This window comes from Gavialis gangeticus, unplaced genomic scaffold (assembly GCF_001723915.1).
Source record: "Gavialis gangeticus isolate Ggan-Ray unplaced genomic scaffold, GavGan_comp1, whole genome shotgun sequence".
In the NCBI taxonomy this organism is placed as follows: domain Eukaryota; kingdom Metazoa; phylum Chordata; order Crocodylia; family Gavialidae; genus Gavialis; species Gavialis gangeticus.
Genome location: NW_017728992.1, coordinates 42,320,292 through 42,332,878, shown reverse-complemented (window position 1 = coordinate 42,332,878; position 12,587 = coordinate 42,320,292). Strand labels below are relative to the sequence as shown.

The following is a 12,587-nucleotide window of genomic DNA, read 5'->3' as shown; positions in this document are numbered from 1 at the left end:
AATTGACATCAGACTTTCCCTTCCGTTTAACTTTTATTAAAAGAGGTGCTAAGGTACTGTACTGGATTCAGTACATCATATTTATTACCAAAATTAACAAATATACAAAACTTATACATGTGATTTTCTTACATCCATTTATTTGTCTATAATACTGCATTTGTTCAAGTAGGTTATCTACAGTATGTAAACATCCCTTGGATTGACCTCACACAGATTAGGAAAGCCCATCTAACCCATGTATTTACCAAATATATTTTCTTTTTTATTTGGCTTTAATTGGTAGCATCTAATCTTCACATTTGGCACGTGGAAGAGACATCTACAGTGCAAAAGAGGCAGATTTTTCTGGTTTCATTCTGAGCAGTTTAGCAGTGCCACAATTTTAAACAGCTGGGAGGAAAGTAAATTTACACTAATTTGATAGGAGATGGATTAGTATCAATGTCAATGACTTACAGAACAGCCATTAAATGGGAGCCCAAATTCAAGGGCAAGATGGAAAACAGAAAAAGTCAGCCTTGTTGCTGAAAGATTAAAAGGACTCTGTCAACCACAGAGTAAGAAGGCTTATTTATTATGAAGAACATGTCAGGATAGGATTCAAATTTCAATTTTCTGCTTTGTGTTTTCTTTTTTTTTATTAGCAAATGTTATTTTTAAATAGGAAAGACAAAAAATTAACTATTGGGAGATATATATATATATATATATATATATATATATATATATATATATATATATATATATATATATATATATATTTTGCTGGCAAAGTCCCTGTGAGTGGAAGATTACTATTGGAGTCTAAGGATCTTTGTACCCAGATACAGAGAACTCAGTAAGCTGCCATGTAAAAAATTAGGAGAGAGAAAAGCGTCTTTATAGTCCAGGAGTGAAGCTTTCAAACATAGCCCTAAAACCAAGAAAAACATTTTCTTCCTTCTGCTCTTCATTGTGTAAAAATTTAACTTAATTTAACTGAGTAAAGCTGATCCAGAGAGAGATTTGTTTACAGCCCTCTCCCCCATTCTCATTCAAGCACCGTATTGCTATTTTAGGAGGGCTCACCCATGTCCATGGAAGCATCTGATGAGAATGGACCTAGATTCGGATGTTTGTGTTGTGTAGAAAATGCTCTGAGCTCCTCTTTTGTTACCACAGAGCCCCACTGCCATCTGTGACACCATACATCTCAGCCAACTTTTTAAAGCGAGGTCCCCAGTCTGTCAGGTAGTCGTAGCTCTGGTCTGAGTCTGTTGTGACTGACTGTAATGAGCTGAGTGACTCTGCTACTGAGCCATTCCCTTCAAACATGTACGTCTGAAGGGAGTCAAAGGGAGGAGCCCAAAGGTCCATGTCAGCTTCATACAGCTTGGCCAGCACATAGTTGTGGACGTTGCTATCCATCACGCATGTCTGAGGCACATATCTGGAGAGGCTCTCGATTTCAGGCATCATGTCCTGCCTGCTTTTCACCACCACCTGGGCCTCCCTAGGGTTCCACATAGCAGCAATATCAAAGGCCTCTGTGTCTTCCTCACCGCCTCCTTCGTCATCATACCTGACAATATTTTCATGGATGTTCTCTTCTTCATTGATGATGTATGGCTGTTTCCTGTGCCGCCTCATAGATAAGATGAGCAGCACTAGCACTGCAAGGATCAACCAAAACATATCCATGTCAGAGCAGTTTCACTGAGAAAAGAAACAGACGTGCATTTCTGATGAAAGGGATGCGGAAAGAAGGCAGCGAGAGTGCAAAGACCCTGCCGTGCTGCCCTGCCAATGAAATGGGTGGTTAACACACTGACAAGCTCAATACATCACTTTTGTTATGACAGTCACTCAAACGCTCATCTTCTTATTTATGGTGGAGACGTGAGTGCCCAGAAGGCAGAGACTTCTGAGCTTTGCAGAAGTGGCTATAGATGGGAGCCAAGGAAAGAAATGTGGATCCTGAGTATGAATAACAAGGCAAATTGAAGCCCTAGATTTAAACAGTGCAGACTTCTGAAGGGGAGGGATGCTGACAGCCAGACCCGTAAGTAAATCTGGTAGTTTGGGTCTGGCTAATCTACTTCCTTTCTCACATTAGGTCTCCTTGGTTTTCAGTGATACTTTGGGCAGATGTAAGCTCTTTCAGCACCTGTGGCAGAGGGGCGGCAGGAGGAGCGGAGCGGGGGTGGATTATGCTGGCCATTGGAGAGTAGAGGGGGGGAGGGAAAATGGAGTAGGAGTGGAGTCTTACCTGTTGGGGCTTTCCTCGTTTGGGCAGCAGTTGCTTCTGCTATGGTTGCTGCTGTAGCAGCATGGGCTTAAGCTGCTGGAGCTGAAGAACAGGCAGTAGCATGGCCCCCTGGGGGGCTGTTCCTGGTTCCCCATTCACTCCCCATCCCCTTGCAGGGCTGTGCCTGCCATGGTAAAGCTTTCTGGAATGAAGAGGACCACACTGGTGGTCCCCCTAAGTCAGTGCCTGGGGTTGGTGCCCCACTGACACCTCCCTAGTTATGCTACTGCTTATGGGTACATCTATATGGAACCCACAGCAGTATAATGTAGTGATTCCTGTGTTCAGTTTAAATTAACTCAGATACTTGTAGAAGTCTAGCTATGGCAGTATATGGCTCAGCACAGGCAACCGACTTTGCTGCTTAGATGGGTTTTGCAGCCTGCTCTAAGAATGCTAATTGGACTGGCATTTACAGGTGAAATTAAATGGAGAAAAGCATAATTGATATAGTCTGACTAGGATTAGGAACTATTTAATTAGACTCACTTAGAAGTATGGTGTATTATTAACCTGAACAGAAAGCCACGCAGATGTAGCTACATTGCTTCCTGTACTAGAGCTTGCTCATTCAGAGCTATTGTGGGTATTTTTGAGCATCACAGCATGGCCAAAAGCAGGATTTTTGACATGTGGGAAACTTCATTGTTGGAAATTTAGGGATCTATAGGCTTTAAGCACCTACAGTGCTGGTGGCAATTGACTGGGGGTTTGGAAGGTCTAGAAGTTGGACTTAGGTGACTCAGCCTCTTTGCACATGTGTCTCTTTGATACTTTTGAAATGTTTTACCCTTTAGTCTATTGCTGCTCAAACTCTGCCTCTCTGAAATGCCTGAGAAGGTGGCTATTATCCAAAACCACATGTAGCAAATGGAGGAACAATTGGACCTTGACTTCTGTTGGTTACACTAACTGGTGCAGAATGGAGGAGGTATGGGCAGGGGGAAGGATGGGATACATGGAGGGAAGGCTTGGTGTATGTTTGCATTGCTTTGGACAGTGTTAGGAATTGCTGCTGTAACACATGCCCTCCTGCTTCTCCCCCCCCATGTAAATATCATGTATTCACCACATCTGTGAGCATGCCTAAGACAAACAGCAGCACTGAGCATGCACTGAAAAGTGCCTACATGGCATTTTTCCAGTATACAGCTTGCATGGTGCCAGGAATGAGTTGTCAGGGTGTGTTTTGTTGGCAATGCTATATGGTGCTTTCTGATGCAGTGCAGCCTGCTAGCCATACCCTGAGAGATCCTCAGCATATTAGCTCCACTGCTGAACTTAGAAACAAGAGGGAAGGGACTGTGTGAGTTGGCACATCTACATGAGATGCTGTATTGCTGTAGTGATGAGCTATGGTGATGTAGCTCATCACTACAGTGACGTAGCATTGGTAGGCATGAACCATGATGCCACCACTAGTGTGCAGTAGCAATGAGCTACTATGCAGTAGCTCATTGGTAGTGCACAGTAGGGTCAGAAATGACCCATGTGGTGCTGGGACTGTGCAGTACCAGTGGTTACTGTGTAGTCGGGTACACGTGTAGATGCACCCACTAAGTATATAGCACAGATTTTTTTTTTTAAAAGGAGGCAGGTATTCAACATCTTGCAAAAGAACCTTGGAAACCTGCAGATTCAGGTCCAAAGTAACCACATTTTGTAATTCCCTAAGTTTGTTTTTATTTCCTCTCACTTAATTGTGGATATGTGTCAAACTGTGACTATTTTACTGTGTGATGGCTGGACCTCTCTGCTCCTACAATCCCTCTTCCCTGACATAATGTCAGGGGAAAGGCTAAGTTTGATAGAGAAGAAGCTTCCATAAAAAGAAGGCAGGAGATTTTTCCTTTACATTGCTATGTGCCATTTTTACCAGCATTCTTTTTTTATTCCTCTTCCCACCCATGGGGCTAAGTGTTACCCTTGTATCTCAAATAGCCAAGGTGAGTGTTGAAAGGGAATGAAGGCTTTACCTAACAAGACAAAGATGCAGGCCAGGATTGCAATAAGTGCTCCTCTACTTAGGCTGACGGGGAGGATGTAGGCCTCTGCATTGCAGGAGATCACCACACCATCATCATCACAGCTGCACACATGAACAGTCAATGTGCTGGTGCTGCTCAGCCTGGGGCGCCCATTGTCGATGATGAGGATAGGGAGGTAAAAGGTGTTCTGCTCATGTTGTCTGAAGCCAGATCGTCTGGTTAAAATCCAGGCAGTATTGTCTAGGGCAAGAAATTAACATAGTTAAGTACTTGCATATGGTGTAAACATTTTCAGCTGGAGATGCAGATTAGAAAAAAAAGTAACAGCATCTTTGCTGCCCTCTCTTCTTCTCCTTTGTCTTTCACCAGTTTGTCACTAATCAGTATTTTGTCTCAGCCTCCCATCCTGATTCCACCAGCTTTTCAAGCGAGAGCATATAGGCCTGCAAGGCACACCTCATGAACCTCTCTCACCCTCTGTGACAAAAAGAGCCCAGAGCAAATACTCAGCCTTCAGATCTTGCTACAATACCTTTCAGAAAGCAAGACAGAAATGAACAATTGAGAGCAACTTGTTGTCTCTGTTTGTTCCTGCTCAGCAGGCTTCACTGCTTTGTGCCTCCAGTATAAATGCTGCGGAGACTTCTGTGTAACCCTTGTGGACATGCAGCGTACTCTTATTTTTAATGTAGAGCTTGTTTTTTTTCCCTCCTCTTCTTCAAGACTTCTCAGATAACCTGGCCAGATCATTCTAAGGCATAGAATTCACATAAGATGAATGACACAAGATTCCCTGCTTTGATGGTTCAAAACTATAGTTGGTCAAAAAAAAAAATCACTGAACACTTCTCTATCAAGAAGTTCAGGCTATATCCACTCTGATGTAATTTTTGCTAGGAAAAATGCAACATGTTTCACACAAAGAACTTCAAAAAAACAATGTTCTGATTTTTTTTCTGTTTCTATCCCTCTAGGTAAGACTATTTGTTATTATATTGTATTTGAACACATTATGCAAGTGTAACCAAATAAATAAAATAGTAAAGGTGAAACCAAATTCTTTGACAGGGCCAAATGGAAATGTTTTAGAACTTTTTTTTCCCCAACAGAAAACTTCCACTTGGCTTTTTCATTCCATTCTATAACAATTTGTAACAATTTTTTTAAATATCAGACTTTCCTGTAGAATGGAGGTTCTAGTCCCTAACTAGCTCCACTCAGGACATGAAGCCCTCTCTGTCTCACCCCACCAACCCTTGTAAACTCCTCACAGTCAGGGTTTCCTGCTTAGAGAGGAAGAGGAGTTGGTCAGAAGAAGTGAGATGCATGTGGCAGTTCTTAGTTCTAGTTTCAGGCAAAGGAAACTCCTGTTGAAAAACAGTGCTACGTTCTATTGAGACAAAATCTGTGGCATGTACGTTTTTCTGAAGGTCTATCACTGAATAGGAAGTCAGGACAGCATGATTCCTAAATAGCCTGTGTTACTAGAAGCGAGAAAGAATGTCATGTGGTCCGACAGGAGGCTTGGCCCTCTATACAAACATTGAGATACCCATGTATGGACAGAACCATAGCTCCTTTTCTCTTTGGACCTCCAAATTTCATGATAGAATGATGCAGTGGGTTGCAGCTCATGCAATTTTCTACCTAACTTTGTCCCCTCCATCCATAATTGACTTAAAGGAAGTAATAAACTGATTATCCATGCTTTTGGTCTGTCACAGAGGGTGCATTTACACGTGCACTTTAATGCACAATGGCCTATTTTACTGCGCATTAAAGCGTCACATAAAAAACTGTGCTATTATGCTAAAGCACAGTAAAATAGGCTACTGTGCATTAAGTGTCACTTAAAAACCATGTGCATTCTTTACTGTGCATTAAGAAAGTATAATGTGCATTTCCTTAGTATGTCACATTGGAGGTACTAACTTTAATGCATCTTAGAAAAAGCACCTTAATGCACATGTAGACATGCCCAGATATCCTTAAAATGAAAGGCTGCTGTGCATTTTTGCTGAGTACAGTGAGTATTGGTAGTTAGATCTAGTAATACAACTTTCATTCAGAAAAAGTCTGACAAAGAGGGTGGTGGTTTAGGGGCTGGGAGAAAAGCAGGGGAAGGAATTGCTCTATTACTCACATTTTTCTGTCAGTAACAGTGGGTGTGTCTGCACAAAATGCTAACTGCACAGCAGCCTAATAACACTGTGCAGTAGCATGCTGGGCAAAACCTGTGCTAATATGCTACTGTGCAGTAGCATTAGGCATAACCAAGTACTAAATCAATGCGCAGTAACTGGTGCCTAGTGTCTGTAAAAACCCATGTGCTGGCACTACTGCACAGGATTAACAGTTACTGCACATTGATTTAGTACTTGGTTATGCAAGTACTAAACTTAATGCACAGTAACTAGAGTGCATAAATAAATGTGTAGGCGCACCGTTACATTAGGAACTGGTATTAATTTATTCAATGCAAAGACTTCACCTTTAATTTAAACATCTGAAATATTACTGGTTGCACTACAGGAGTGAACTGTTCTTCAGTGTCTCAACACAATAGAAATAGAGTTTAGAAACAAAGTCAAGTCTACCTGTAGCTTGCCAGAGATTCAGCTACAATTACGTGATAAGCACCATCTTTCATGCAGCAAAATTTGTAGCATTATGCTGGATGGCCAAAACTAATCCCTTTAACACTGAGGAGCTGTTAATATTAGGTTCCCACAAATCATTAAACTGGTTTAGAAATCATGAGTTTATAAAGAAAAGGAAATTTGTTGGTTTTTTTAATTAGCTTTCTAGCTTTTGACCCTAAACAGTCACACTTCCAGGCTTTTCCTTTGTATGTACAAAGGCTAGAAGCTCACTTTTCCCTCCTGAAAACTGAGATTCTTGTTTAAACATATGGATGTCTAGGAGCTGGGGCTTTGAGGAGAGAACACCATGTACCACCATAAAATCCTGAGAGGTGGTAACACTTAGGATGTTGCCCTGCTTACTGACTACACTTCTACTTGATAAAGCACAGCTTTTATCATGGCAGGCAGATGCAGTCAGCAGAAGTAGGTGGCTGTCAGGTAGGGCCCATATACACACCTATTGTAGAATTCCAGCCCTGTATTTCTTAGGAGCGCTGGATCTTGAAAGAAGGTTAGAAGCTGCAGGGTGTTTCTGCTCCAAGTCTCTCCCGTTGTATGCACTCAGGCTGCAAACCGGTCCTGTCTTATCTCTTCCCCAGCTACTGACACAGTGCCTTTGTGCCGTAGTTCTATGATAGCAGGTGGAGAAACTGGAGGAATGGCAAGGACCAGCCATCTGTCTGGATTTATGCTATACCAACAGATATTTCTGATGCATCTTGGCTTAAAAGGGTAAATTGTGCCATGGTTTGGCTGCATACAAGTGCTACGGGCTGTTCCTGAGACAATTCTGTCTAAATGAAAGGGAGCAGGAATCCCAACTGCAATTCAGCTGGACCTTAACCTCATGCAAAGTTGTTCTGTACAGAGAATAAGACTCAGTTAGTTGAAGGGGGGGAGGGGGAGAATTGCACCCTGTTTGTAAAAGAAGAATAAAATGAGTGTTTTTGTACAAAAATTGGTAATATTAGTACGTGACCAACTGCAAGCATAGGTAACGTGGGTTCCTTTTCAGTCTGAAAAACAAGATTTCTATAATGATACATTAAAGGAGATTTTTTTTGTTGACAGGAGCTTTTTCACTTAGACCTCTCTTAACCATCCATGGAGATGTAGTTCTATTGGGTTCTTCTTGGCATCATGCTTCAGCTGCCCCTTTGGTTTGGTTTTGTTTTACATTGGGCAGGAATCCAGTTCTTCCTTAAAAGCTGCTGGACTAGTTGCATTGTAAGTGCAGTGTGTTTGTGCCAAATCCTGTTGTGATATGCCTTACCAGATGCCAATGAGATTTTGATGCTATGCCCTGTCACAAGCACATGGTAGCTTGCAACAGGGTTTGTCAGAAATTTGAATACCTCATTTTTCCTGAGTTGACATCTGCTGAACCCTAGCCCCTAAGAGAACTGAGCTGTTGAGTCTACCAAGGTCCCATAAAAATGGATGGTAAGAAAACACAACTAGGATTTACATCACAACCTTGCGAGAATCAAATGCAGTTTCTTCACATCACAGAGGTCTAGCCTGCAGTATTTATATACAGCACCAAGTGGAAACAAGTGTGTTGCAATGCAGGGTATGAAACTGTACATTCATTGCCAGCCCCTGAATGATCAGAAGGAGCACAGAAGATATACCATCCTTTGAGATGTATCTCACTCAGTGTGGCACAAAGGATCAAAGTGCATGTGTTTGTGTCTTTGTGCAAGTGCATGTGAGAGTAAGAACTGCATGTGTTGCTTTCTTTCTGCTAGATTGTGTACAATGAAAAGAGATTTACTTCGGGAAGGGCAGTGGGACAGAACAGTCATGCTGTACTCCCAAAGTCACAGAACAGAAGCACCAGTAGCTCCTAATGTGGCAAAAGCTACCTCTACCTCACTGTGCTTCTTACTCATGACAAGGGATACTTTATCCCAGAATTTGTCTTGGCTTTTTACAACTACAATTATTATAGGTAATAAAAACTAAACTTACCAGAAATGGGGAGAGAAAGCACAAGGAGGTGGCCAGAGTTGACAAAGAAAGAGGCAGTCAGTTTTGGGGAAGACATTTTTTTCAGCTTTTATCTCTGTCACATCAAACAGAGATACACTCTGATTTAAGAAAAGGGATCTTTAACAGCCTGCCAGTCACAGAGGCACCTTAAAATATAGAGGGGCCTTTTTTTATAACTGGTGATGAAAACCCACATACTGGTCTGAAACTGGTACTTGTACCTATTTACTTTTGTTTCTTAGTTTTAATAACTAAAAGCTGGAATTCAAAGAGCATAGAGTCAGGAGAAGACCATATTCAAAGCTGCCTTGTTAATTCAGGAAACTATCTATTAGGCTGCAGTTCCTCCTGTCCTGATGGCAAAAAAATAAAAAAAAATAACGTCTTTTGTCTCCTGTAGAAGTAGTGATGGGTCCATTTCAGCATGCTTGATAGAAAGGGGAGGGGTACTATACACGTGACGGAGCTGTGTTCCAACATGTGCTAATCAGCACATCCTGGAGCAGATTCGATTAATCGAGTCTGCTGCGAGTCTGCTGGAGCGTGCTAATTAACGCACTCCAGCAGCCTCCGCCTTGTGTATTCAGTGTCCCCATGTTTCAAAATGATGGTGGGGGTGCTTTAACTAAAGCTCATTTGACAAGCTTTAGTGAAAGTGCCCCCACCACCATTTTGAAGTGCAGGATGCTGAATACGTGTTATGCTGCAAGCACGTTAATTAGAGCAGTTCGCAGAGCCGCTCTAATTAAAGTTCCCCCCTTTCCCCACCCCAGAGCATATGTATAGATGCCTGGGGTCTGCAGTCTGAAGAGCTATGTAATAAGCCAGTTGTAATTGTTGCTAGAGTTCTGCAGCTCTAATTACTCTTAATCCTTGCATTGGCTAACAATGTAATCAGACCCACAACTAATTTGACTAGGTTATTCTCTTCCTCCAAATTGTGTGGTATTTGTCTAATGGCTAGTACACATCAATGTGACTCTGGGTTCTGATCCTAGTTTTGCCATATTGCGACTTTAGAGAGACATATGCTATTTTTCATTCTCATAATCTGTAAATGCCTTTGAGGTCCCCAGACAAAAATATAAGGTCTTTCATTTAAGTGGGTGGGGGCTGTGGAGGGGACCCTGTGGAGCATCTGTGCTGCTGAACTCCATATTGTGGTAGTAGCAAATTTTTGTGGTTTGGTATTTAATATGTACATTATGAATTTGTAACAAGTAATATTACTAGATTTGCTTACATGGATGGATCTGAAAACCTGGTACATGACAGAGCACAGAAGGCAGAGTAATCCCATCGCTGCTGTAGCACTACACTTTATACAAAGAATGGCCTTAGACAGAAAAAGTACATCTGACGTTGAGAATTTTTATGCGTTTCCTTTTTTTTAGAACAATGCCATGAGGCTGAAATGAGCCTAGTTTACCAAACGTTATAGTGATGGTTGCTGTCAATTTTATTGGCAAATGATGCCCTCAAAGAAAGAAAGAAAGACAAGGTCAAAGAATATTGAATAGATTAACTTTAGGGGCCATGTGCAAATAAACATTATGGGTGGAGAGAGCAATGGCTTTCTGCCAGGAAAGGCTACCTTGCAATCTTCACATATTGCCTATTTGTTAAAGATGACAGAAGCTCCCTTATGCATGCATGTCACATAGCTGGACATTGGTTAAAAATATTGCAGGTGTCTTTACCCTTACTTATTTTAACAGTCTCCAATTTACCCTTGCTCATTTGTGGCACCTTACATATTATACAAAAAAAAATCCCATACAAATCCAGGCCAACATGAGCTAAATTCCCATTTGTGGAGCAGTTGCATATAAGCATGGTAGCTGTTTAAAGGCCTTCTCTGTTTCCCATTGAAACCTGATAGAGTCTGACTTCACTCCATTATTTGTCTGCTGAGAGATCTTTTCTGTAGTCTACAACTGTGGTGTCTTCCATGTTTTGACCACCAATCCTAAAGTAAACAGTGGTGTACCCTAACAGAAAGCAAATTCCACAGATTAGGGTGTTCTAAATACCAGTGTTCTGCCACAAGTCCCGGGAAGTTCTTTTCCAAAAACTGCAGCATCTAACTAACTGCTGCAATGGGGCTGGCTCTCGTTACCAGCTTGATCAATCCAGATGTTTGAGGATCTTGAAGACTGTAACCAACATTCTAAATGGCTCTTGGGTACAAATAGTGAGAGTGCACAACCAGAGCCAACCCGAGCAGGGTGCGGGGCCCGGGGCAAATCAGCCCATGCGGGGCCACGCCCCCACTCCGATCCCACGTGCCCTGGACCCAAAATAGCCACTGCTGCCATCGGCAGTGGGGTGGGAGGGGTAGCGAGTAGCTGGACGCAAAGCAAGTGGCAGTGGCGCGGAGCTGTCATAGCCACTCTGCCCAGCGGGGCCCCCCAGTGCGCAGGGCCCGGGGTAGTTGCCCCGATTTGCCCCTCTCCTAGGGACAGTCCTGTGTACAACTGAGGATGGAGCCACAGCTGGTATGAGCTTGCACAAGTCCCATTGACTGCAGTGGAGTTAATGGTCATTTACACAACCTGATAACCAGGGATCCTGGTTTTCTCTGATTTAAAAAAAATCCCCTTTTTTCCATGAGCCTTATTTATATCCCTAGTTGTGAACAAGATCAGTCCCAGTCAAAATGGTTTTCCACTTTGATTCACCCCTTTGCACTGAGCAGCTGTTATTTGAAAACAGGATTGATTATCTCTGTGCTCTTGGCCATGTGTTTTTTCACTTACTACTGTTTCCTTTTCTGGGTATTCCTTTGTGGCTTTTCTATTTCTGTTCAGTGCATCTTAGACAGCATCTTACCTTCCTGCCAAGTTTCTCCCCACAGCTCTCAAAGCCTGTTCTTTTTTCATAAGCAATAAGTAGACAAGTATAAAGAAGAAATGGGACGAGCTTTAAGAAAAGAGAGGAGATGTTTGAAACAATACCTCTGCTGACTTCCTGTCTAGAAGAAAATGTGAAGGTATAAAAACAGTGATATAATTCTACTTGGATTTGCCTCCTAAGTCCAAATTTCTATTTTACCTCTAAGCATCTCTTTCTGAACGAACAGTAAGCCCCACTCTTGTAACTGTAGATGCCTACAGTGTTACTGCAAGATAGGAATTTGCTTACACCAACTCATTTCCTCAAAGACAAAAGCCTATAGCTGGGAAATATTTGTATAGCAGTAAATACTGTGTAACCCTCAACTGTATGAATTAATCTGTCATTTTATCACTGCCTTTAAGGAGCAGGTGTCGGCTGGCGTTATATGCAGTGGCAGTCTCACCACGCAATGCAAGTCAAAACCTCTGAAGTCCAACTTGTGCAGGAGAAATTACTGTAACTAACTGACTGTGTCCACTCTGATTACCTTGATTGTCCCTTAGAGTAAAGTTGGGGTTGTTAGCTGCCTCAGGAGCCAAGCTGTAGTAGAAGTGCTGACCCTCCTGCGGGTCATCCTGGTCTACTGCACTCACTGTCTGAATGAGCTGTATGGTTCAAGAACAAAACAGAAACAGATTGGTAACAGTTCTGACAGGGAGATGCTGCTTCAAAATTACAATTTCAAAACAAATGTTTGCAGTATTTGGTTAAGACCATCTTGCTGGGGCCCAGAGAGAAACAAAAGGAACAGCCACAGCTTGGTGGACTCCA

General features: G+C 42.2%; 1 protein-coding gene across 1 annotated transcript in view; it reads right to left on the bottom strand.

Moving 5' to 3' along the window:
* Positions 1–754: 754 nt before the first annotated feature.
* The window catches only part of CDH20 (cadherin 20), a 131,163-nt gene continuing 119,330 nt past the window's right edge, over positions 755–12,587 (bottom strand). The window contains exons 11-13 of the mRNA XM_019521597.1: positions 12,304–12,421; positions 4,267–4,518; positions 755–1,655 (exon numbers count right to left, since the gene is read on the bottom strand). Of these exons, the coding sequence (XP_019377142.1) occupies positions 1,156–1,655; positions 4,267–4,518; positions 12,304–12,421 (870 nt within the window). The 3' untranslated portion in view covers positions 755–1,155. The remainder of the gene's footprint in view (positions 1,656–4,266; positions 4,519–12,303; positions 12,422–12,587) is intronic.